Raw genomic sequence first — 27,996 nt, 5'->3', positions numbered from 1 at the left:
TTTAAGTGAGCAATACCAATGTTTATTTGTAAGTGTTACAACATCCATCATCATAAAACTTAAAGCTGAACATAAAACTTGCATAGTTTAGTGGGGTTTTTTTGAGGTTAAAGATGATCCATTCCATCTTAGGCATAGAAATAGCTAACAAGTTTCACTGTAGATCTATAATTCTTAAGGGAAGGAAAAGACAACAAACACCACAGGAATCCATTTATTCCGCTTATCTAGTAAGCAAAGGTAATACTTAGGGGTGAACTTTTTATTCAAAAACTGGAAGCCTTCTAGTTGAGTCTTCTTTCTGCTTTGGTTAAGAACACACAATTAAAAGCCTAAGTACAAACCTTTTGCAGTATGACTTACTTGGAAAAGCATACGGTACCCCTGAGCCGTGTTCCTCTGACAGAAGGCACAATATGCAGTAAGAACATTCATGAGAAGCAGAAGCCAGATCCACAAATTGTAGTGGATTTGTATTTTTTAATTTGGGTAGGATGTCCCCTTAGATTTTTCTCCACCAACATCCCTCCTCTCCAAAACAAACAAACAAAAGCAACCACAAAGCCAAACCAAACTCACAAAAGATAGAAGCAAAAGAAACCCTTGCAAAGTAACTTCAATACTCATAAAATGAAAGCTTCTGCACATGAAAAGTAGTAAGAAGTAACATGAGATAAACCAGTTTTTCAGTGGTGCAGATACTTTACAAACTAGATGTGAGAGTAGTTTCGATTTCTCAACAACCCATGTGTCAACCAGGAGCAAAAAAACCTACATGCAGCTTTAAAAAAAAAAAAAAAAAAAAAAAACAAAAAAAACACACTTCATTCTCCCTGCCCACTTGAGGGTCTAGTGAACAAAACTGTGTGTGGCAGTAAAGCTGATCATCTTGTCTAAAGTGCTTGATGAAAGCAGGGAAACAGACATAAATAACTTGTCAAAATGAAAGTGGAAAAGCTACTTGATTGTATAAGAAAAAAAATGGAGCACATTCACATTTTCTTCTTCCACTACAAAGAACACAGTGAAAAGATCCTTCATAGTGAAGAGTTCCCTTGAAGCGTATAGAGTTCATAACATACTTTTTCCTACAGTTCTGGGATATGAAGACACTTGATGTAAGACTCAGAAACAAAATCCCAAAGAATAAAACATTACAGCTAAGGAATCAAGATTACAGAACACGAATTAGTCATTAAAAAAAAAAAAAAAATCTTTGGGAAAATGCTAGTTAGTACTTTCCATAACCTTAAATGCCACAATTCTACGTATTTTACAGTAGAAATGCAAGAGGCTTTGGAACAGAGCAATGCTTAGTTTTGTGCGCGTCACTCCTTAAGACATCATCTTCTTCTTACATTCCACCGAGCAAAAAACCATCCCTTCCACTGGCATAAATTTCTGGCCAATTAAACACTTGCTGCAACAGGAACACAAGAAACACTCCTGTGTAGCATGCCAATTGAAGTTGTTGTAGGTTACACGCTGAACCTCTGGATCTATAGCATTATGACAGCCTTGGCAGATCTATTAGGAAAAGAGGCAAACACAAAGTCACTTAAATGAAGAAGGAACATCCTCTCTACAATTCCAACAAAAGCTCACATTCTTAGATGTTCTCAAACAATACTGACAAGTGTCAAAAGAAGCCTATGAAATAAATTTCCAGGTTTTGACTTTTCCTTCATTTTATAAGTAGAGTTTCTGACCAAAATGCAGCTGAGGAAATAATGAAAATGTGCATTTGTGAAGTCAGATTAACTTGAGACAATTTTGATGATCCCCAATGCACAAACTGATATGAGCTTGTTATCAATATGTACCTGTGCATTATTACAAAGATCAGTTACAAGCATATTTTCCTGTGCATTGGTAGGATAAAGGTGTGCTAAGGAATTAAGAGTTACTAGAAAGTCTTGAACTGAATTCATCTTGAGCTCTGGTTATCAAAAGTTATTGTTTGCTCTCAAAGCTTCTTTCAAAGAAGCTTAGATGATCAACTTGGACCTACACACGTACTCAGTTTACACTCTTCAGATACTCCCACCCTGGGAAAAAGGTAAGAGTTCCATACTCGTCAATTTCCCTTCCTTCACAACACCAACATGTCAGTGAGGATCTTACCGCAGCATGTTTCTTCACATAGCATGGTCTGCAGACTGGCTTGTCATTCACCATGACATAGATTTCTCCAGCCAAAACACAATCACAGTCAAAACAGCAGAAGTGTTTCAGATGCCAGTTTTGACCTTCTGCTTGAGTATATTCATTACTGAATATTAGCTATGAGGAAAACACACAAACATTTAATATTAAACTATTTGAATAGTACTTCCTGACGATATTTTGCAATTTGTTAGGAACAGCTGGTATTCCACACCTTCAAATTACTTCATCAAAAATGTTTACTTTTTGCTATTTACTTGTATCACTATTTTGCAAAGTCTCCATTTCCATTAAGAAACAATAAGACGCCAAAGACATCAGACAGGCTGCTCTCTCTACACTGCTTAAGACGTAATTTAGCGAGGTGCTCCCCCTAGCGTCCTTCCTGAAGAAACAACTGCATAATTGAAGACTTCTTTATAGAACAGCTTACACTTTATTAAACACATATCCTACTCTCCTGTGAACTGCACAAACCGCCACCAAATCCAAAACAAACTATGGAACATCCTGGATGTGAAACGTCCACATACATCTCAGTTCTCTGCAATTATGATCAGCTAAAACTAACGAACAGACGTCATATCTCTGCATTGAAATATTTCACTACAATTATATTAACTTTTTGGGATCACAAACTTGTGCATTAAAACAAAGTTCGGGCTATTTCCTACCTCATCACATCCAGCACAGCGGGGCTTTTCGCTATCACAGTAATGTCTTCCGCAGTACAGGTTGCCATTCTTCCAGAAATAGATCATGTCTACTAGAAGCTCGCTGCAGGTACAACAGACAAAACAAGCTGGGTGCCACAATTTGTCATATCCTGCACGTTCTGCATAGACAGCTGGGTCACCTTCTTTCATGTTCAGCTTGCAGCGATAGCAGGACTGGAAAGAGGTTTTACAGATTAAATAAGTCTTTGAAGAAGAATGTTTATAGCAGTTACATATTACATAAACATTTATTTAAACCCACCTGCCCGTAATGAAACTACAGTATTAATTTTCATCCAGTATCAGATAAAGTGACATATCACAGAACAGCAATTGTCACACCAAGCAATTCAAGATATATATTATACTGACAGCTCTAATGCTACTTAAATGGATTACTGCATTTTGCAGTATTCACGTTTCTTGAGCTACTGTCCAATACTTCGAAAAATCCAAGAGACAAAACTCATGTTATGTTCGATGAGCATCACATACTCAAGAATAAGAAGCCTCCATCAAACCAGCTAGACTAAGAGCAGTATACTAACAAAAATATGGCTGAGTATTTACAGATTGTGAGGGAAAAGTCACCTGTCGCTTGCAAAATCCCCAGCCTAGACAGCTAAGAGAAAAAGCAAAGTCCTTCTTTATTAAATGTAAAACTCAGTGTTCTGCTAACTATCCAGTTCTCTGTTACTCATCTTTTAATTGTGGCAAAACAGATTTTTAACAACAAAAAACTCAAGAAAACAACTATTATAGGTACACTTACATTAGTAGTGGGGATCTGACTTTACTTTTTAAAATCAGATTTAAAAAAACCTGTTTCTTCAGAGAAACTGAATTTCTACCCTGCAGTTACAGAAATACACACTTTCAGGCTCTGTCTGAATCACTACATACAAGAGAATTTAGAGAATGAAAACTCAGAACTGATGGGCAGGAACAAATAGGAACAACCCTTTTTGTTGAGCTGTTACAAGGTGGAAACTAGATGTCAGAGGGGAAAAAAATCCAATTATGAAAAAAAGCTACTCAAAACAGCAGTTACATGGCTTAGCTTGCTGGAGATAGGAGGAAGAGGTGTTACTTTATTATTTCTTAGTTTTACTTCGTTTTCAGTGCAATTTGACAATTGGACAACTTTGATTCTTTCCTAGGGAAAATAGTTGACCACAGTTAAACTAAAATTAAACTAAAGTCTTCAAGAAGGGAAAAGTGTAGCAGTCAGTCTGTAAGATTATACAACCTCTTCATTATTCAATAGAAGCCATCCTGACATAGAATATATCCAAGCTAACGTTTTTTGTTATGAACATAAGTATCTTGGAAGCTATTTGCACCAGCGTGCTAAATACTGTCAGGAACTAGCAGTTCTGAGTAGACATTAACAATGTTTTCCAATTTCTCCTCTTTCATTCCCTCCCCAGATGTTCACTATTTCAAATGAACAAACATGTTCATTGAGTTAAAATGACCAAAGAGAACACTCACATGGAAGACTACCTTCTTGTTTTATCTTTTCTTTCTTATACTTACATACTGAGATGCCTTCTGATCTGCTGACTTGTCCTCCATTGCTCCTACAGCAGCTGAGGTGCTTCTGTCCCCACTGTTCACGTTATTCTTGTCGGTAGCTTTAGCTTCCAGCTCACCAGGGAGCTTCACATCTCCTACACCAAGTGCTTCATTTTTGTACTTCTTCACAAATTGTTCCATCTGTTTAACTTCATTGGGGGATAGCTCATGGCATTTTGAAGGATCCTGGTCGTGAGCAGGCAGCTGCTTAGCCAACTGCTTCTTCCTGTACTGAGCGCCTTCCGAGCCAGCAACAGGCTGTTTCTCCTTTGGTAGCATCTGCATATACTGTCTAGCCTAAATCAGGCAGAATTAGATATCAGATGCCGTTTCTATTACAGACCTATCCTTTTAAGCAAACAAGTGATTAAAATCATCTCTACTGTTGCTAGCGACAGGCAAACTTGTCAAAAACAAGGTTCTTCTCATAAACATTAATGTCCTGAAGCACAGTAGAAAAAAAATACAGCAGAAACATTAATTAGCTTCTTCCCAGAGTAAGAGACAGGCTCCCTTTTGAGCTATTTATGACATATAGAATACACAGACTTATTACTTTTCAGAGTAAATAACGATTGTTTTACACAACACCTTGCCTCTTCAAAACTATCTAGAACTATGGATCACCAGTAGAGCTTTAAGAAGTACAAGCTGGAATAGCTTCCCCGAGCCACGCTGCCCATTGCAGACCTAGTTCTAGGGGGAAAAAAAGCTCTTGCTTTAATAAAGAAAGGACAAGTGTAAAAATGAAAATGCTAACTGAATATTAAGTAATGGTCAGTTTAGCTGCATGAGGTTTGATTCATTCACTGAGAAAGGTTATTTAGAGAGGCAAGTCAGAAATAACACAATTCCAGCAAGGATTACACAGCACTACAGTACAGTAAATTAACAACAAAAGGTTGAAAAGCAAAGCAGAAATCCTCAGAAGGCTATCTACCATCCCATCTACTTGAGCTGCAAACATACTGAACGAGAGCTCTTCTGAGATGTCAACACTGAACTTGCTCTTACCAAATAGAGTAAAAGACATACGCAAGTCTGGGTGTTCCCCTTAGCTTTAAACTGTGACAATAAATTGTATTGTGTGCATTTGTGGTTATGCAATTCTAAGCACACACTCTACACAGTTTTCAAAGCTTATTGAAGAAGGTAGATTAGAGAAATTGCACTTTAGGGATGCAAGAGTTAAGAGTTATCTGCTATTAAAACAAAAAGTCAATCTCATTTCCTCAATTCTCAAGAAGTTCCACAGAAACACATAAATTTCTGCAAGACTGCACAGGCAAGACTCACTAAAAACATCCACCATAATTTTAGTTTTAGAAGAAAGGAAGGAAGAAAAGTTTGTGTACATTCAGAAGACTAACAAGAGGCAGATTTGTTGTTCTACTAAACCACGCTTTGTATCTCATCAACTCTTGCCTTGAATATGAAGGAAAAAGAGGGTCTGACTTACAAGTGTCTGATTCTGAACAGGAGGAGCCCACTCATAGGTCACAGTGTTGATGGATATGTTCTTCTTGGCTGGCACTGGATTAGTCAGTATCATTACGTTACGTTTATACATGGGAATGCCATCATTTTTCAGCTTCGCAATAAGAGTTGTATATTTTGTATCTTCAAAGAGTTTCCCCACTTTCCTGTCTTCTTCATTGCTTGTGAGGACATCGTGCTCTTCCTGGCCACATTTGCAGTTGCGGCATATTTTTCTGAAATTCATGGGAACACCAAAGAATTATAGTCTCAGCTGCAACCTACACCTCCCCTCAGCAGCACGCGTATTAACATCAGCAGGAACTCAAAACCTTTGATAAGGTCAGATATAAGTTTTCCTGAAATTTGTCAAATATATTTGGAGGATATTCTTTATTCTATCATTTACTCACTGAGATTAGGATCGATGTATAATACCATACTATGAATGTATTAATGCATTAATGTGGTTGGCTGCTGTGTCATTCCTTCAGTTACATCACTACACACACACACACACACACACACACACACACACACATATATATATCCACAATTACCTACCTATCAGGTTTATTGTGAGTAGTCACATACAACCTACGCCTCAGGCACATCAATATGATCCCCAGCAATTGTTTATTTGCACCTTATTTTTTTTCAGGTCCTCTTTGCATACATAAAGTTACACACGCTACTATTTCTCCCTTTGCATGATATATGGCTACCACAGGGTTACTATCATCTGGAAACAAGTATTTCTTAGTAAGGAAAATAAATACACAGAGAATGGAACATGGTGCAAGTTCAGCATTTGAAACAGAAGGTGAAAGAAGAGTGACTTGCTTATATGGAGAAAGTATTTCTGACATCTCTGAACAAAGTCAGAGGTACTCTGGTACATGCTGTACAGAGAATTTTCACAGATAGCAGCCTTAAAAGGTAGAAGGTTTCACTTAGACAGATGGAAGTGATCTTTCACTTACAATAAAATACATTTGAATTCCTTTGATGAAGGCACATTAGATAGCAATTTATTACATTAAGCATAACTAAACAGTTCACTTTTAATAAGCAGAACCTTGGACTAGCTGCTCTGATTCACTATTTAGTAATGGCGTTCCCAGAGCTTCCTTTGAGCACAGTATAAGGAAATTTGTGAAGTTGGATGTTAACTAATGGGTCACCTTATATATGAAAAGAACAGATCAACTTCCTGGATGTCTCTTGAAAATGGACAAAAACAAACAACATTTTACCCAATTATTTACTCTTCACATAGTGAATAACATAAGACTGCTATCTATAAACCACTTCTCAACCCTGCTTACCAGAAACCATGCAATTCTCACAGTGTTCGGCAACTTGCTGTCTGAAGCCTTGAAGACAAGTTAAGTACCTTATCATGAAAGCATGTAATGAGTGCATATTTGTAATGAGCCATGACTACAGAAAACCCAGTAGGTATTGGAAAAGGGAGGAAGAGGAAGGCATGCCTATAAGGTCAGGTGAACTGATGCACAGTCATCCTCAAAATTATAGACTATATTATAAGTATACTCTATGATCATTTTAATGTGTGATGGATGCAGTCCTGGTCATCTGATAAAACAGCAGCCATAGTTTCCTGAGTTATAAATCCCACTCCAAACAAAAACAGTCAATTTTGCTACCTGTAGCACAGAAGATCCTATTTTTGAAGGTTTAGTTCATTATTACATCAGTGATGAACAGAGTTCTACCCATAGTGCACACACAACTTGAACAACAGTTTACCAGACATTTTCTTCATTTTTTCCACTTACGCCTTTAGCAATAAGCAGTGTGTTGCAGTCTTGTTTCTTGATGGTATGTGCTCTGACAGCACAGGTGGCTGAACAGACACCTCCAGGTAAACTGCACACTCAGCAAGTGTAATGTAGTCTTGCTGTCCAGAACTATTCTGATTGCAAAACAGAACTCGTTGAGAACAATTCACATGGTTGTCTTGGCTGTGTGATCACAATGGTAGCACGGCAGTTTCTCTAGTTTTCCCTATTCCACACCACCTTCATCCACAGTGGCATAGCACTGGCAGCCTGCAAAGATCAGAGCTATCTCCAACAAGCTCTGGAGGAATTTTTCCCCCTGGATTTTTACAGGTGCTGGAAGAACCACAAGGGTTTTGCTCATATGGCATATTTACTTTCTATTGGAGTTCTGAGATCCTGTTTCTGTTCCCAGTTAGGAGAATACCATGACTTAACTGCTTTTATCTTCATTGAAGAACTAGCATGACTCACTAGTTTCAGTATTCTTGAGAGATTTTGTATAATCTTGATAAACAGATGAACAAACCCATACAAAAAAATGAAAATACGTAATTTACCTTCAGGTTCTTCCTGGCTCCCACTGTGAAAACTCACATCAAACTACCATAGCTTAAACTTGAATTGAGAAGAAAAAGCATTATCTTTATGCTTGCTGAACTTGCTCCTCTTCGTGCTTACTCATAACAAGAAATTGACTGTGAACGTTTCATCCTAATGTTATCTCCTCACTCTTTGAAGGAACCAATGAATGACTCCTTGTCCTATGGGCAGTTTGCAAGAAGCTGTTTATAAATGTGATTGTTCTGGATTAGAACTTGTGGATAAATCTCCAAATGCAGGAACAAATAATCCAGGAAGAGCATCCTGACTCATAACTGCTGTCAGCCTATTACAGTAAGTTACAGAAAAATCCCCGAGGCTGCTGCCATCTCCCCTGCTCCCCAAGGCTCCTCTGAATCTCTGCCACGCAGAGACATTTGTACACTGCTAAAAGCAAAAAAAGGTTTCCTGTTCAGATTAATAATCTCTTTTCTTGGTTAATTCTTAGCCCTAAATGTCAACTGGATATCTTTTACATATACAAGTCTTAGCACAAAGTACTGCTTACAATTCAGTCATACTTTCTCCCTCTAAGATGCCATATCAGAGTCTTGATCATCTGTCTCTCGTGTTCTCTTTGCCTACGATAGAGCTATCTTTCTTAAGAGACTATGTCACATTACCTTGAACCCTTCATTACACTTCACAGGTCTGTCTGATACCTGTGAATTTTTTTTTTAGTTTCAATGTTAAAGCAAGAATCTCACGTGCTGGAACTGCTGGTTGCTTCTTTATACAGACTTGCATTTATCTCTCATGACCCTACTTAGAAGACAGGCAGCAAGACCATTCTCTTCAATTATTCTGTCAATGGATGAGAACAGAATAAGCATAGGAAAAGAAAATATATTTTTTTCTTTAACTTGAGGGCACTCAGCAGAATCTCTATTAAATGATATGTTAGAGGTTCCTGAGAGCTGTGGACACAAACAGGACTTAAGTGAAGGACAGAAGTGTTCCCCAGTCCAATTCTAGCAACTTGGGAAGCTCCTCCTTCTCCAAAACATGGCATGTAAGGAGGAAGCTTAAGAGTTGTGGAATTAGAAGTGATATCATTGTACAATACAGATTTAGTGGACTACGTCTTGCTTCCAGGTCTTGGGTGTGTAGAAAGGAAAATAGATTCCATATTCTCTCCTTGTCTCCTAGGCCCATGAATTCCCATGTCATAGCTTTCTACAACCTACAAGGCTCCTTTTACAGAAGGAAGCATCACTCATCCTCCTGCTATTTTAGTGTACAGAGAAGAACAATAATTCAGATCATGACCCTTTCTATGCTGGCTTTGAAGCATCAGAAAGAAGCATTTACAAGCCCAGATAAACTATCAACAAGCACCTGGCAAGTCTTGAGGCTTTGTTCTCCACACAAAAACAAACTCAACTCTTTTGGTTCTTTCTTCTGTTATGTCTTCCTGCTATTAATACAGCTGCAGTAATTGTAAACGCAGTTAGTACTGTGCCTCAGTTCTCACCTGAATCCTTGGTACCAGAGGATGTTAAAACAAGTTCCCTCTGTCTTCCAGGGGTTGTATCTGTGCCAAGAAGCCAGTTGCTCATAATTGTCAGTCTCAAGCTTAAGATTCTTGTCTCCAGAAGCTTTAACATTTTGGCAATTATCACTTCCCAGTGTATAACTAATACATCAGAGCCTTCCTTCCCACTTGTAAGATCAGATTTCTGTTCCACATCTCCCTCTAGTGGGAAATACATTCCCAAAGAAAAAATACATGTAGGTATATACATAACCAGTATCAGGATGTTTATTTATTTATTTATTTATTAACAGCTAGTTTGCCATCATAGTTTTGTAGAGGAAGTTTTGCAGTCTGAAAGAATTACTACATCTGAACCCTGCTTTTGTTTTTGCTGAATCTGGATGGAAATGTAATTCTGAAGACAATTTTAAAAGTAAAGTTATTAGCACACAGATAAAGCAGGTAATTTTTTTTTTTTTAAACCATTGCAGACTGCAACTTCATTGTATTGACTCGTAGGCAGGCCATAACACTGAGGCTTTAAGAATTTCTACATTTGGGAAGCAGTTTTACAAAGAGCTTTGTTTATACCTGCTTAATTACCACCCCAAATTAACAGTTTTACATCTGCAGAGTGAGCCCACCTGTTGTGCTAAGAACTCTTACACAAAGTGCTTAAAGACTTCAAGTTGCCACCTCAGAAGATACATTTGCCAAACACTAACAGCACAGAGAAAGATGGTGTAAGAAGCTCTGCGTAAAACATTGCTACTAGATTGGTATATTTGGATGTTTTTTGGTGCGCTATCCAGTTTGATCTGCCAAAGGCAGCACTGATGCTCTCCTGTGCAGAAGCAGAGAAATTGCACCTAGTTCTTATGGGTGCACAGTTTTCACATACAGATGAGAGACTACACAGTCTACTGAAGCTCTTTAGCTCCATCCACCAGAGGGCAGAGTCACCCTGACACCAAAGCAATGTACAGCCCACGTGCAGCACTGCTGCTGTCTCAGCTGCTGCGTTATGTCTGGATGGCATGGAGTTGAGTGCCCCTCTAAGTCTATGCTTAGGCGCTGTGTTTTGGATTCCTTAAAAATATTGTTGATAGCACTTACTTTTGCTGAGCAGTGCGTGCACTTTATTTCACACACTGTCTCTCCCTTGCAAGTAAGGTAGGAGAGGACAGTTGACTCCAGTTGGCCAGAGGGATATTCCATACCATACAAAATCATACTTAGCAAAAACAATGGGTGTAGCAAATGAAGGCAGTCTTCTGATTCCCAGAGTAGCCATTGCTCACACATTGTTTAGGGATCATGGGCAATGGTGTGTGACTGCCTTGCATCAGTTGCTTCCCCCCTGCACCTTTCCTGCACCTATTGAACTGACTTCATCTTGGCCCACAAGCATTTTCACTTCAGTTTTTTGTCTTCTTTCCCCAACTCCAATGTGAAGGAAACTGCACAGGAGCAGCTGGACTGGGGTCAACCCACCACAGAAATTCTTTCCAAACTGAACACCCATCTTTTGAAGATGCATAAAAGATAAAATTAGAGACAAAATTTGAACCAACTTTGATAACTGATGTAATAAAGATAATATTCTATTCATTTCTGCTAGCTTGTATTGATTTAAAATAGAATTTCAGATTAAGAATAATATGGCTAAGTTTTTCTGGTTTGACTAGGATAAAGTCAATTTTCTTCATAGAAGCTGTTATGATTTTTTCTGGATTCAGGATAAGAAGAATGCAAATAACACATTGATGCTTTATCTGTTGCTGAACTGTCTTTGCACAGAGCCAAGGACTTTTCAGTTTCTCATGCTGCCCTGCCAGCAATGGGGCTGAGGGTGCACAAGGAGCTAGGAAGGAATAGATCCAGGACAGCTGACCTGAAGAGATCAAAGGGACATTCCACACCACATAGCATCAAGCAGAAGTATAAAACTGGGGACAGACGGACAGGGGAGTCAGGATGTAGCCAGCAGAACAAAAGTAAAACAGTAAGTATTCAGACAGGTGAACAAACACTCAGAATCCATCCATCCATTCCTCTTTCTGTTCCAGTGATAAACTCCTGAGATGCCTATACCATGCAAAATGTACTATTAAATTTTCCCTTTAAGAACTTATTATACAACTAATTTCAGACTTCATATTCACATCCCCCCCTGTGTCCAGAAGCAGATCTTGTAGAGAAAAAGCTATATTCCAACCTGTTCTAGAATTGCCTTAATTGCCAACATTTCATCTCTTAATATGTCACATTTGTCTGACACCCAGAGGATGTATTTTTCTTGGCCACCTTGCTGCTTGGACTATCCTGTATCTTCTCAACTCTCAAATTATAACTTCAATCCAAACTAAACAGACACTGTGTTCACATCGTCTTACTTGCTCTTTAAAGCACTGCCATCTACAGGCTCTCTTTAGGAGACAGCATCCTGACGAGCTGTTTATTTAGAACCCACCACGATGAGCCATAACTACAGGAACAGCACAGTAAAAGAAGTATTAAAGAAAAGCACACACAAAAAAGCTTTATATAAACACCCACAAGCAGCTACATTCCAACTTGGCAAATATGCTTATTTATGCATTGCTTCAGACACTTCTTTTTATCCTTAATTTTTTTTTAATAGGTTAGGAAATCGATCTCAGCAGTGGGAACTAAGAATGAGAGAGGACAAAAAGAAGAAATTATTTAATTTCATCTTCTTTTTTCCTCCCAACGTATAATTTCACTACCAAGCTGGCCCTAAAAAGTCTTTCTCTTGAGTAGTAAGAAACATAATTTTCCTGTAAGCACAGAAACAATATATTTACTCGTGCAAGACTTGTGTTCAGTTTCAATGAATCACCTATACACATTAACTGTTCTGTCACCTGTACAGGAGCCTTCCCAGAGTCTTCTCATAAATTGTTTCTCATGTCTTTAGGTACCAAATTTATCTAGCAGCGTATTACCATTCCTTGCTTCAGGTTGTTATTTATAAGTTGCTTCCACAGTTACATATTGCAGATATATAACTGAGTTATAACCTCATCAATTTATACTAAGTTTGTGCTGTGGGCTGCCTGGTAATTTTCTAAACCATGTCACAGCTGCACTCAAGTACTCTGAGATAGACACAATATCTCTTAGGCCTTATCTGAATCTGATACCACTCTAGCTGAGTTGTATAAAGACCAGAATTAAAACCCATCATGAAATCCTATCATAGGCACAGTTATGATTGTAGCTAAATAGCACTGGGGAAAGGCTTTAGTTAGGTTACCTGTGCTAGTGCTACTATCAGTCATTTACATTTATCCTTTGCAGGCTTTTCCCTTCAAGAGGTTTTTTATTATTTATTTTTAATATCAGAATCTCTAAGCTACTACTTAAAGTTCAGCCAGTATGAGCTATGAACTGAGCAACTCAGAGCTATTTGTTAAGGTTTCAGTAACCCGAAGAAGGGAATAGGATGTTTCTGTCAAAGTAACAGCAAACAAAGTAACTGACCTCTCAGTGGTCTATTTGCTGCAACTGTCATCAGTCCTCACTAGTTCAGGAGTGGCGAATGGTTCAAGGCAAAGAAACATTTAACTTTTTTGTTGAAACGTTACACAGCTCCCTCTTTACAGATGTACACAAAGTTTCAGCTTCTTTTCAACAGAGATAATTTTACCTAAAATCTCAGATCAAAGCTAAGGTATTTGATCAGAAGTTGAGAAAGCATTTTATTACTGAGAAGAAGCACTCTTAGAGTACAAATAAAGATGTTTTCAAATCTACTTCAACCATTTATTAAACTGTGAATGTTTTGAAGTGAATTCTTCAATAGAAGTAGTACCATGGACTTTAGTGCAAATAAAACGTATACTCATACACAACTACCTACTTAGTTGTTGCAGTGCTGCTGAGAAACTCTAGTCCTGAACATGAACACAGGATCTTTAAAGCATCTGAAGAATTTAATGGAAAAAGAGAAGAAAAAGCCCAGTACTTGCACATTTACACGTAAGTGTCAAGGTGTGTTGAGTCACTTACCTCCAGAAATGAAGCTCGAATCCTTCACACTTATCTTTGCATTTTAAGCAAGGGGCACCAAATCCTTGTTCGTGGCCCAAGCCCATCTGTTTAAAGATCAAGAAGAAAACCATTGTCAGCAGAATTACGCTGCATGAATGATCTCACTGCTTCCTTTATTACATACAACCACAACTAAAACAGAACATTCAGCATTTGACTAAACCAACATCAGGACAGCGTTTTAGCTTCCAGTTACCCTGTCTTTTAGAGAAGTGACGCTGTCTGTGACAAACCTGTTTGTAGGACTGTTCTAGCAGCAGAAAGCCTTAACCAAAACCAAGTCGTTTTTTTTTTTCAGTTTGTTTTTTTGTATATGTAACATGCCTCCCCAAACAGATCATACTGCAGATTTCAAAGGGGCAAGCAGACCTTACAGCTGTCTGTAGCTGTGAAACCACAGCGTGAACCTGTAAAACCTCAAGACCAAGCTAAAAGGTATTTAATCCAGCTGTTAGGACAAAGTGATCTGCAGTGTATGACTTGACAAAATACAGAAGATCAAGAAATAAACAGACTCTACTTTGATATCAATAGCGTGAGCATCAGATAGAAGTAAAGAAAACATTTAAGTGATTAGCATAATATTTTTGAAACTACTCTGACAGTGATGGAGACCAGAACATACCTTTTATAATTGTGTTTCAGCTGAATTAATACCAGCTTACTTTCCAAGGAGAAAGACAAACAGCAGTTAGTGAGAACAACGACCATAAATGATACACAGTGTTTCACTATGAAATAAATAAAAAGACACAATCAACTTATAACACAGAAGTAATTTGAGAGAATACAAAAACCAGAGCATTAACAGAGGCCAAATATTCACACAGTATATCGATGTATTGGCACATTAAAGTGGATAGTGAGCAGCACCTGAAAGTTTGAGGTGAGAAACAGACATCAAGCAACATAACTTATGCATCTAAATAATATACTAGATTTCAGATGCCTTATTCCAGCTCTCTAAACCTTTGGGAATCACCACTGTTAAGTAAACTGTGGTCAAGCTGAGTGCACAGGCTGCTGCCCATGCAGAGGGTAACTCATGCCCGTACTCCCACCCACCGCTCCCAGAAACATGAGGAACACCTCCAGCAGGCTGTGAGCATACTCTTTGAGAGGGAAAGTAGTCACACTTCTGTCTAAAGCGAAGGAACATATTACTTGCAAGCCATTTACTCAAGAAAGCACATGAAAAAATGCCACAGCTACTATTTCAATCCTTTTATATTTGAAGGAGCACTGTCTTCATAGCAGTAAGATAACCATGAGAAAACTACAAGCCTTCCAGCAAATTATTATTTGGGAAGAAGTTGCACTTTAGCAGCTATCCAGCTACTGCTTGCAAGTGCAAGGACAAAGAGAGAGATGTGAAATTATTTATTTCTTTCATGTAAAAGGAAAAGAATACAAGCCAGTGATGATCATATTTACATCATATATACACCTAATGGCTCAAGAAGTTCAGGTTAGCTCATCTACAGTGTGAAGCCAGATCAGTAGACCCCTGAAACAAACATAGCTTGAGAAAAGTGCCCACAGGAACATAGTGAGGTTCAGGAGGTCCAAGTGCAAGGTGCTGTACTTGGGTTGGAGACAAGAAAAAAGAAGAGAAGGCTATGGGGAAACCTCATTGCAGCCTTCCAGTGCTTGAGAAGGGGCTTATCAACAGTAGGGAGACCAACTGTTCATGCAGTCTGACAGGCATAAGACAAGGGGGAACAGTTTCAAACTAAGATAGAAAAGATTTAGGTTAAGTGTTAGGCAGAAATTATTTACTCAGGGAGTAGTGAGGCCTTGGCACAGCTGCTCAGAGATGTTGTGGACGCACCATCCCTGCAGGCACTCAAGTCCAGGTTGGACAGGGCCCTGGGCAGCCTTGATTCAGAGGCTGACAACTCTGCCCATGGCAGAGAAGTTGGAACCAGGTGATCTTTAAAGTCCTTTCTAATCCAAGCAATTCTATGGGTTTACAGTAACTTTAAAGATGAAATAGTTATTTTTTCATCAACTATATATGTATTTTTTGGTCTATATTGGATACGTATAGAACAAAAATGTTGGCTTTGACATTCTCTAATAAAGAAACTAAAACAACATAATTGTTGCTGTTTTATTTTCATGATTTTTTTTTTTTTCTTCCTTTTTTAAAGAAACATCCTTGAGGAGTGCTTAATTTGAAGAGTGCTTGCAATTGCCTCTCAGGAACGCAAAGAAAATAACTCATTCTCTTCAGTTGCTACTCCAAACCAGCAATACTTTCTTATGCTTGAGCTCTTACCTCCTCAATTTTTTTTTTTTAATTTTATTTTTTAAAGGGAGAGGGCAGAATAAGAATAATGACCACTTTATTGCAGTGTTATAAGGCACAGAAACCTAGGATCACTAGTATATGAAGAGCATTTCAAGAATTCCCAAAACACAACCAAATACAAGCAAGAGAAAGAATGGTTCTCACAAGCAAATACGCTATTCCCAAACCTCCTAACACTCAAGGGTCTTTCAGGCTAAAAACAAGCCGAGATAATTTGTTGAGCAGCACAAGATTATTCTTCTCCTTATGTGCTCCACTCAAAACACACTCCCTATCCCAACTGAGTTGACAGCAACCAGACAGCCTACTTGCACCATCATTACTCTCAACACTGATTTCTTCAGTGACGTAGGATTTTACATTCCCTCCCCAGTAAAATACAGCACATCAAGGATACATTTATGCAACTTGAGGCAAATAAACTGAATTAGTAAATAAGACAGGCTTGTTCTGATACACATTCTTCAGTTGGCTGTGAGAGAGAAGGATGGTCTTGTTCATGTGGCCTGGTCATCTTATAGATGTTTAGCTTGAAAATAACAGGCACACTCAGAACTGAATCAGATCCTATTCCACATTCACTCTCAGCCTCTGCCTTTGTTCTGAGTGAGAAACTAGGTAACCACATGCCCCAAATACTAAGGATAAAAAGTAGCATTTGCAGACACAGCGTTTTGAGTCTGGCTGCACCTAACAGCATATGTCAAATACAGTGCCATAACAGGATCTGTTTCAGTGGTAAGGAAGCATCAGTCCCAGAAGTGAGCATTGCTTTCCAGTTGCTGATTCTGCTGTAACTCAGGAAAGCACCTAAAAAGCAGTGTGCTTCATTTCTGCTGCTTGCCTATGTTTATTCCCCAGGCCTTTTTACAGATGCAACTGGTGCTGAGATAGAGCACCCAGCAATGCAGTGAGCTGAGCACACACTAGAAGGGGAATGTGCATCTGAGTACAGGATAGAATCAATTTTCCCCATAAATGGAGTCATGGGAGAAGTGGCCCAGATAGGTCAACTGAAATTCTGCCAGAAAGAGATTTCTGTGTGCCTACTGCCATTAATTTTCATTTTACAGCAAAAGCTATCTAAACCCATCTGGTATGACTAACGCAGCCAATATGGATTTAAATAGCCTGAGTATGGAAAATGATATAAATACGACTCAGATCATGATTAAATAGTTCAAGGGTAAAGAATTTTAAATGGCTGCAGCAAAGTGAGAATTACTGGAGTTTGCCCTCCCTCCGTTCATGCTGGAATCCAGTATTGAAAAGATGGCTAACTTTAGCAGAGCCACTTGTAGAAGCATATTGTTGTCTTAAAAATCTGAATGGTCCAGTCTGAATGTCTGATAACTTGCCTGGATGATAAAAGAAACATTGCAGTTACTATAAATTAGTCTAAGCCTGGATTAGAACAAGTGCTTATGATAAACTTCATTGAAAATGACCAAGAATTAAAGTCCAAGAGATCCTCTTTCCCAATCCTATTAAGTTAAGCATTTCCCAGAGAGTTTGCGTCTGGCTTCTTTTTAAAATGGTAATTTCATAATTTGTATTTATGTGTATGTAATAAATTTCAAAGAGCTTAGGCCAATAATACATCCTGATATGGGATGCTACAGAATAATCATAGACACAAGCACATCACAACGAAATGGTAGTTGGCCAGTTTAAGCCTGTGGACTGATACAAATCAAAATACATTTCACCAGCTATGGTTTCTCCTACGTGGTAAAATACTGATACGTTTGTATAATAAATTTGTTTCTATTTTGAATGAACTGTGCCACAGTGCTGGCAAAAAAAAAAAAAAAAAAAAAAAAGTGATGGAGAATTGTCTCCTGGTAGTTAGAAGAATGTAATGCTACAAAGCCTCAAGATTACTGTTGATAATCACAGGGGAAAAAAAGAGCCCTAAGAAATCTTGAATAAATTAAAATGAAATCTCACAGCAGTAATTTTCAAAGCTTGCTTTTAATGATGATAGATGATTTAAAGTTGAAAGGACCCTCTGGATGTTGTCCAGCTACCCAGAAAGAACAGGTGCAGCTAAATCAGATTTGGCAGAGACCTTGTCCATTTTGCACATTCAACAACCTACTACAGTGCTGGACCACAGACAGGAATTAATCTGTCTGATCAGAATTTCACACTGTGCATCTTCTGTCTACTGCCTCATATTATAAACGCATGATGACTAGAGTCCAATTTTTTCTTCTTTATTTCCTCCCACTAATTAGTTAGCTACAAAAAGTACCAAGAAACTGGAAGCCTTCATTTTTGTAATTACTATTTAACAGTCAACATACCCATGACAAATACAGCCCTCAAAAAACACTAGCTGCACAGAAATTCTTGCCTTCTAAAAGAGGAACCACTGAGATGCAATGATAAGAAGTTAAGAGAGGAAGCCATTTAAAAAAAAAAAAAAAAAAAAAAAAAAGGAGAAGCTCAGCTTGGTATTTCTCCCACAAGGTTTCTTGTACGTCCTGTGAGTGTCACCGAAACAGCAAGCTAAGGGCCCTTCCTCTCCGCATGAAGGGACTCCTGCATCACCTGGCAGGTGATCCAATACATATTTCAGCTTGCCAAGTGTAGTGTGACACAATACCCATACCTAGCCTCTGCTGAATAGAAATAATTCCACTGCTGGAGACCTACCTGAATTTGAAAGGTTGGGTGAGAAAGCTGTCAGTGATGCCGCAGTACTTGAATGGAACCCTGCACAGGGTTAAGGAATTTTCACTGTTCTTTTGTAGATCTTTCTCCTGTGTTCCTCAACATTCCAAGAACAGAAACAACTTCTGCTAAAGCCATTCCTGAGTTCACTGTAACATACCAGGGCTCCTCTGGTCTGAAGATTACTGGGCTATTAACTCATTCGGATATTAGTGGGGAACAAAACAAAACACACAACAGAAAAAAAAAGTACAGCATAACAGATGATGTCTTTAACAGATTCTAATGTAGTATAGAAACTTCCAGAAAAAGTCAAGGTCAAAGCCAAGCATGGGGGTGGGAAGGAAAGAGAACAAAACTGCTTTAAGAAGAAATTGTATGTGCTGTGCATGCTTTATTGCTGAGACCTGATCTTGTGTTACTGAATTCTATACATACAGGTGACTTCTCTGGTTGGGAAACAAACTGGAATTTGAAATAGATTAAAGCTATTAATGAATTCTTAAAAAAAAAAAAAAAAGTTTATTTCTTGTAATTCCAGAGTGGAGCAGGAAAAAAACACAAACATTTATATCCAGGCTCCCTCATAAGGCTTCTATGAACACTGTACGAGAACAGAGAAAGATCTCCAAAGAAATACTGCATAGATCATCCTATACTTGTTATTCAATGTACCTAATTTTAATTCTGTCTAAATCTGTTGTGGCTTTTCTTTAAGCATGCATTTAGACCTAGGGAAAAGTTGACAAGGATTAAGAAGCAGAAACTCTTGTAAGGAAGAATATTTGCACAGGAAGAGGGATGCCAAAAAGTGCCTGCATCCAAGAAAGATATTTGAAAGAAATCTGCACAGGACAAACATAAGGATAAATCAAGGAACTACAGCAGATTATGACAGCACACAAGTACTAGGAATTTATTTTATTGTGATGTCTTCACTAAATATCAAACAGCTATGAATATAAATATTTAAGGCACTACTACAGTCTGCTGTCAAAAGACTAACGGGTATTAAAGACCTCAGCACAAGTGGAGTTTTTGCCCCCCACAAAGTCCTGTACGATGCTAACAACGTTTCAGTGCTATTGACACACACTGTAACACTGCCTCTAAAAACCCTACACTACAGTAGGGTTTATAGTGGAGCACCATCCACAGGGATTATAGTATCAACCATCATCCAATGCTGCCAAGGCAAACTAAGAGCTGCTGCCCTTTCTCTGTTGCTCTTCCTGGAAGGCTTGGGCTTACATGTATAGGTCACTAGGAAAAGCTAATCCAACACAAGAACTCAAGTAAGCACTGCCTCTTACTTCCAGTTTTATAGTTGAGTGGCTTATGACAACATATATAACAAGAAATGTTGAGCCTTTTCAAGCTGCCCACAAAGAACTTATGGTAGGTAGACAGTTTTGTTGTTATCACGCATATGGACAAGTGCAATGGAGTACCAGGATTACTTTACAGGCATTCTATGGTTTGCACCATGGGCAGCACTAAGTGTGCTAAAGCCCAAAGGAATCCCAGACACACCTTCTCTTCCACAAGAGCCCTTGTGACCAAGCAAGGGCCTTTCATTTGATAACACACACAACTTTCCTAAAGATTAATTAAAGTTATTTCAAGTCTATCAAGTCCACCTCCACCCAACAACCCGTTTTAAAAGAGACATTCTAAAGGTAGATCTGCCATTTTGCTTAGGACAATCAAAGATTATCAATAATATTATTATCAATAATCATACAAGTAAGGTATTCATTTTCATGATACATGTGCCTTTTACCTTTAAAATTGTGCTTTTACTCTGCATCTTCTAACATGTTTCTTAGACCTGCAAGTTCACATACTTACTAGAATCTTTAGTCTTGCAGAAAAATCTTTAGTCTTGGGTTTTATTGTTTTTCCTCCTCTCTTCTCCCTCCCTGGGCCCAAGCTAATGCATTCACAAGCAGCAGCTAGATAGCCTCAGACTAAAAGCAAGGCACAAAGAGGGAGGAAGACAATAACAGACCAGATGCACACAGAGCAGTGCCTGAAGCACAGTTACATCTAACTAATGACATTGAATGGGTGCAACAGATACCATCGTATTCTTTTAACCACATCTAAAACCCAAAATAACAAGCACGTAAGCTTTCTGTGTTCATAGCCCTGCTCTCCAGAACCTAGAAGAGCCTCACTAACTCTTCGTGGCAGCAGCAGACGTATGCACATAATATAATATATACACAGTTATGGATGTGATTTGTGCATCTATTCCAAATATATCTTGCTGTATCTGTTATAATTCATGATGTATATTTTACAGCAACCTCACACCACTTGGAAGCTTTGCATTTGCTAGGATGAAATCACCGATTTGCAGAACTTATTCACTCATGTGAAAGGAATGCAATGCATTTTCAGCTATTTCTACCAAGAAAGTTTCACTCCTGATGGTGACTCACTAATTGCCATTGTTATCATTTTACCTAGAAGAAAGAAAATGTTCCTTTTTTTTCCCCAGGAACACACGCAGAAAAAGCCCTTTATGACTTTAATGGCAGAAGGTCATAACAAAAAAACAAGTCATTGATTAATACTCTGTTTACAGTTATGCCAGCTGAAGAAAGTTTTACCTAATCTCAGAAGTTATGCACCTCTACACTACTTCCTTGGCTTACTACCCAGGCACGTCATTATATTTTATGGTCAAATACCCAGGGAATACTTTCACCACAGAAGAAAAAAAAAAGTTTAATTTAGTGTTGCTTTCTTTGCAAACCTGATATCCACAAATGACAAGAAAAGGAATAGATGTGAAAGGCATTCCAGGCAACAAATCATGTCTGTACAATATTCTCACTCCTCTCCCCACGAAGTTTGAAGGTAAAGAAAAACCTTAAAAAAAAAAAAAAAAAAAAAAAAACCAACCCAAAACAAGTGCACAAAAAACCACCAAAAACAACAGAATGCACTTCATTTATTTGTTAAAGAAACTTAACCAGTTCTTCTCACATCTTCATACTTGTTTTTGTATTTCTTGCAGCCAAATTAATCTTATTTGTGTGAATCTTGAATTTTCTTGATTTCAACATACATAAGAAAAAAATAACCCCACCTCTCCTATCATGGGTTTCCACAGCAGTAACACCAAAACAAACAGCAACGAGTGATGTAAGCAGGAAGCATAGCCCAACAAACATGACTAAATCATGCTAAAGGATGAGAAAGTTGACTTTGCTCCTAAGTGAATAGTGAATAAAGTATTCTTATCAGAGAGCAGTACAGTTGTTAAATTCATGATGTCTGATTTGTGTTTTCTTCCCACTATAACAGAACAAACCAAGCCTCATGCACATTGAAAATCATGCAGACACTCCACACTTGAGACCTCTTCCCAGCAAGAAGTTCCTTTTACAAAGCAAGTATTATTCTGTGCAAGCTTACACAGAACAGCCTCAATACTAGCCACTTATTCTCCCTAACAGAACACGAGACCATGCTGCCAGCAGGACTGTACAAAACATGCCTGCTGCCCACTGATTCATTTTAAGAAGATCGCTGGGGTGAAAATACAGGGATGAAATCAGGACTGTTTGTTCTAACAGTCTCTAATAAAGCATTAAATATCCATTTTTTCTATTCTCCCCAAAGTAAAATTCAAGAACACAAGGCATATTGTATTTGGAAGAATTTAGTGATCTGTCTGTTCCACAAGTACTTTTCAAGCTAGAGTTACATTTCTCAGGATTCAACTCTGTACAAGCATTGTATATAAAACGAGCTGTCTTCATAGTCCTCAAATGCAACAGTAAATCTACCTCCTTCTAAGAAAGACGGGGAAAAAAGTACAGTTAGCCTTTATAGAGGTAAGGAAGTGAGAGTATAACAGTAAGGAATTGGACTTACTGCTTGCACTGTTAAAAAACAGTGAGAAAACTTGAGCTCAAGCAATTGTGTCCTTTGATTCACCACAGCAAAACACATAAGAAATGTATGGTATACAGGGCTACTGTTTTGCTCTTACTAAACAGCAGAAATATGACCTATTAATTGAAAGAATGGGTCTGAAAATGCAGTGGATGAGGCAGCAGCTCTTCCTGCAGAAGGACAGGTTGATTGCTTCAGTCATAACAGCCTTCTACTAGAGAGAAAGCAACTCCTGGGAGATGAACTATGCTAGGATTATTAAGTTTTGAAGAATAAAAAAATACATATCTGATGTGAACACTGAAAACAGACTTTCCTGAGCCATTTGCAAGCCTGTTTTTTTGGTACAAAACCTAACTCCCAGATATAAAAAGCACTATTCATATATCTACCTGTGTTCTTCTCCAGTACATTAACAGCCCCTTGAAAGCCACTTGCAGTTGTCCAAAGAGCCAGCATCTATGTTCACAAGTGAAGAATGGACTCTGAAACTCCTGACACTTTGAGAAATCTTAGGAATGCCACATTGGAAACTTTTTTTTTTTTTTTTTTTTTTAAGCAGCAGAAAATGAGTCTCATTTTATTATCCTGTTTTAAGTTAACGACTGCAGGAGGGCAAAGAAGTCGTTCTATACAATCGGTTGGTGGTCTGAAACTCCATACTGAACTCACTTCCCTCTTTTCTACTCCTCTACTCTAACCTTGGGGTTACAGAATAGCCAGTTTTTAAACTCAGATTTTTGAGTTTAGAAGAGTAGCAGAGCAGCAACCTAACTGGTAACAGCGTGGCAACTCCCGTCTCCTTGCTTCAGTCTTGATATTTCCAATCCACCAGGCAGGTCCAGTTGCTCAGTAGTTTGTGCTTATTTAGGGCTCAATGAATGGTATAAATTAATACACAATAAGAATTCTGCACACAGATTTTGTTAAAGACATTTCTGTCCAAGGTGCAGGATAGAGAAAACAGAAGGCGAGGACAGCAACCTACTGCAGGTAACAAAGAAGTCTGATGGGACCATCTCCACAAAGACATATTTCTCTTAAAGCACTTCAAGAGCCTTCATAAACTTGACTGAAAGTTTCCACGAATACTCTCTCATCTTCCAAGAAAGGAAGAAAATTTAGGGAAACAGGTCTCAAATAGGAATTAGAAGACCTAGGTTAAAGACACTGCATAGTTGAAGTGAACTATTATTCATACATTCCTTCCAGTGCACAAAATCTGAAGAAGCACTGATAAAGTAAATAACAGGAGGTCAAAAAAGAAAGAATTTATTACAGGACATACCATTATGATAACAAAGCTTCCCCATTCATCCTGGCTCTAACTTATAACCGTTCTCCTGGAAAAGGGATCTCAACTAAACCATAAGAGGGAAAGAGCACGATAAGGAGAGGAGGGAAATAGAAGAGGTTTTCTGAGCATATATGTAGAAGAAATTCACGAAGTGTGAAGCTCTTTATTAATACTGCTAAAAGATACTGTATGATGTAGAGCTTAACAGAACAGAAAATACAAATTAATTCCTACAAACAGCTTTCTGCTGTTGCACCAGCTATCACATCTGTTTGGCTGGATTCTGAAAAACCTTCAGGAATTTTTGAAGTGGATGAAAAAGAAGGGTGAAACATGACTAAACAAAATTAAGAAGAGACAAACTTACAGTATGTATAGATGTCCAACAATTACATTACAATTCAAAGCATACGTTCAGCTGCTACAAGCTTCTCCAATCCGAAACTCCAACAGTAGAATCTCATCAATACTTAATAGCACATACTTATTCTCCCTTCAGACAGAGAAGTTCTGAGAAGGAACACCGTATTTCCCACATTAGCGTTACTGGAGTTACAACAATTTCCAGTGAACAAACTCGGTCGTGTCACCACACAGAGAAAGCTGTAACTCAAGGGTAACCTGCTTCAGTGGAATTCAGTCCTGAGGGGACTGATAGCCTTGAATGCTGTACAGCTACTTTGGCATCTGAGCCAGTTCCTAGCTTGTAACTTGAAAAAGTTTGAGTGTGTATACATACATACATATGCATGTGCACATGCACTTTAAAACAAGTTACTACACTTCAATGTAACAACTCAGAAACACAAATCACCCACATCTGTAAACCACAGATCTCTAAAGTGTTCTCATACAAGTTTTCTACTTCCGCAGTACCTGTTCTGAGGCTACTTGATGAAGTTCTTACAAACAGAGCTGCCATGTAAGCGTGGCATGTAATTCACAACAGCACAAGAAGTGAGGATGAGGGGTGCATCCGGCAGGAGCTCAGTCCTACACACGTAGTTTCAAACAGCAAGTTTCAGAAGGGGATCCAAACAGCCAGGTTGCTTACCAGTTTCTGTAACTTACCATCCGCTGCCTGCCCACCTACCTTCCTCCACCAGGAGGGAATCCCGTTCAAGAGCTGATAGGCAGCACGACTCTAAAGCGCCAGTCACAGCAGCGCTCAGTTAGCTCGCAGTGCTCGGATAAACACTCCAAATAGCGTACGTAGGCTTCGCACACGCAGGAGCCTCACACCTGGTCTCGGCCACCAGGAGGACGCACGCGATTTCACACTGTAGGTGGTAACGCCCACAGGACAGGGGCCGCGCGCTGCCCCAGCCTCACCTCTTTCCCTTCCCCTTCCCCTCTCCCCACAGACGGAGCGGGGCAGTGCCGCCCCAGGCGCTGGGAGCCGCTTCGAGCGGCAGGTAACCGAGCAGGCAGAGCCAGACCTCACCTTTTTCACTTTACTTTCCAAGTCCATGCCGGACACAAAGCTCGGGACGCAGCTCGAAGCGGCAAACAGCTCCTGACCGGTGACTCGGCACTGATGCGAGGCGACTGAGGCGCGGGCGCTGCGCCGAGGCGAAAGCTCCGACGCCGCCCTTCGCGCTCCGCCGCGGCGCTCAAACTTCCGCTGTCTCCTGCGGCTGTGGCCGCAGCCGAACAAAGGCAGCGTGGCAGCCAATCCCCGCCCGCCCCCCCCGGTCCCGCGCTGTCAGCCAATCGCCGCCCCGCGCTCCTGGCCCGGCTCGGCCCGGCGGGGCCCCGCCCGCGGGCAGCGCCGCGCGGTCACCGCTCGCGGGAGGCGCGGTCGCGGGGAGGCGTGTGCTGGCGCGGCCGTGCTTCCCGGAGAGGGGTAGAACTGAATAAACCCGGGAATTGAAGGAATCGCTGATGGGAGGAGGCGAAAGCGGGCCTCGCCTGCCCCCACACGCGCCGTGCCTCCCAGACGCCGCCGTGCCTGCAGGGTCCCGCGTCCCACCTCGCTGCTGCAGCCCGGCCTTCGTAACGCACCGCCGGGCTGAGCCGTCTGAACTGCCTCGGGAGCCTGGGCTGGGGCCATGTGCTGGCAGGCAGCCCAGGCGGGCCCGCAGCGCTGTGTAGAGCTGCTCGGGTGCTCTCTCACCGCTGCCAGGAAATGGCGATATTCTCCTACGTGGATTGTATTCTACCTGGAGCGACTGGAGAGAGCTTGGACTGATCTCATGATGTGTTATCATGCTGCTTTATAGGAGTGTCTGTTGTTTAGTCACGAAGCTGAGCAACATTACTTTTCTTCTGTTGGCTGTGGATGAATATTGTGATATAAAACTTGGACTTCTATCCCAGCCTTCACGTTCCCATATGTGTGATCAGTCATGGAAGGTGACCGATAGTGTAAAATGTATTTTATATATAATGTATATTTAATATGGAGTGTCAGAGTGATTTAACATCTGCAAGATTGGTTACTTACATAAATAAAGACCTTTTGATCTTTGGAAAAAATAGCAAACATTCATGGTCTTAGTGAATAATTTAGTAGAACACTTGGTCACTCATCTGAAGAGATTAATCTCTCTCCACACATACCAATTGTTTTTATGCCTTAGGGTTTTACTATTTCGGTTATTTCATATTTTTGTTGTTGTTTCATTACTTGTTGAGAGATGACTGCAACAAAGGGAAAATGAGTCTGTGTCTCTTTGCTGTCTGTTAACAGGTAAAAGGAAGATTCTGTTTGACTTTTCTGCTGGAGCAAGTGTCATGATGCATGTATTTCTACCATAGAATACATGAAACAAATTTTGACCAGGAAATTCACTAAAAAAAATGAGAGGATGTCTCAGTGTTGTATCAGAAATACTGCAGCCAGCAGGACCAAGAAGGTGAATGTCCCTCTATGCTCAGCTCCGGTGAGGCCTCGCCTTGAATACTGTGTTCAGTATTGGGCCATATTCATTACAGGGAAGACATTGAGGTCCTGGGGCATGTCCAAAGAAGGACAATGAAGTTGTGAAGGGTCTGAAATATTGGGATTATGAGAAGTGGCTGAGGGAGCTGAGATTGTTCAGGCTGGAGAGGAGGAAGCTTAGGGTTGACCTCTTCACTCTCTACAACTAATAGAGGTTTTAGTAAAGTGAGGGTTGGTTTTTTCTTCCCCAGTGATAGTGATAGAATGAGAGATAATGGCCTCAGATTGCACCAGAATCACAGAATCACAAAAACACCAAGGTTGGAAAAGACCTACAAGATCATTCAGTCCAACCATTCACCTATCACCAATAGTTCTCACTAAACCATATTCCTCAATGCAACATCCAAACGTTCCTTGAACACCTCCAGGGTTGGTGACTCTACCTACCCTGAGCAGCCCATTCCAGTACTTGACCACTCTTTCAGAGAAGTAGTGTTTGCTAATGTCCAGCCTAAATCTCCCCTGGTGCAGCTTGAAGCCATTCCCTCTAGTTCTGTCACCACTTACATGAGAGAAGAGGCCAAGCCCCAGCTCACTACAACCTCCCTTCAGGTAGTTACAGAGAGCAATAAGGTCTCCCCTGAGCCTCCTCTTCTCCAGACTGAACATTCCCAGCTCCTTCAGCCACTCCTCATAAGGTCTCCAGACCCCTCACCAGCTTTGTTGCCCTTCTTTGAACCCAATCCAGGGCCTCACTGTGTTTCTTGCAGTGAGGAGCCCAAAACTGGACACAGTACTTGAGGTGTGGCCTCACCAGAGCTGAGTACAGGGGGACAATCACTGCCCTGTTCCTGCTGGCAGCGCCGTTCCTGATGCAACACAGGATGCCATTGGCCTTCTTGGCCACCTGGGCACTGCTGGCTCATGTTCAGGTTGGATAGAAGGAAAATCTCTGAAAGAGTGGTGCTGTATTGGAACAGGCTGCCCAGAAAGGTGATGGAGTCACAGT

General features: G+C 39.9%; 1 protein-coding gene across 2 annotated transcripts; it reads right to left on the bottom strand.

Annotated features, from left to right (window-relative positions):
- On the bottom strand, positions 1-25,741 carry TES (testin LIM domain protein). 2 transcript variants are annotated; one of them, XM_052668462.1, is made up of 7 exons: positions 25,545-25,741; positions 13,857-13,942; positions 5,920-6,172; positions 4,422-4,757; positions 2,841-3,056; positions 2,125-2,283; positions 1-1,527 (listed from the first exon to the last, which is right to left on the bottom strand). In XM_052668462.1, the coding sequence occupies exons 1-7, from the start codon at positions 25,569-25,571 to the stop codon at positions 1,336-1,338; spliced, it is 1,269 nt and encodes a 422-aa protein (XP_052524422.1). In that variant the 5' UTR covers positions 25,572-25,741; the 3' UTR covers positions 1-1,335. The 2 variants fall into 2 exon arrangements, with proteins under 2 accessions (XP_052524422.1, XP_052524423.1); XM_052668463.1 differs by lacking the exon at positions 25,545-25,741 and adding an exon at positions 14,524-14,562.
- Between the last annotated feature and the right edge of the window lie 2,255 nt (positions 25,742-27,996).

The sequence above is a fragment of the Tympanuchus pallidicinctus genome, unplaced genomic scaffold (genome assembly GCF_026119805.1).
Source record: "Tympanuchus pallidicinctus isolate F22 unplaced genomic scaffold, pur_lepc_1.0 scaffold8, whole genome shotgun sequence".
Taxonomy (NCBI): Eukaryota; Metazoa; Chordata; class Aves; order Galliformes; family Phasianidae; genus Tympanuchus; species Tympanuchus pallidicinctus.
This window is presented reverse-complemented; position numbering and strand designations above follow the sequence as displayed.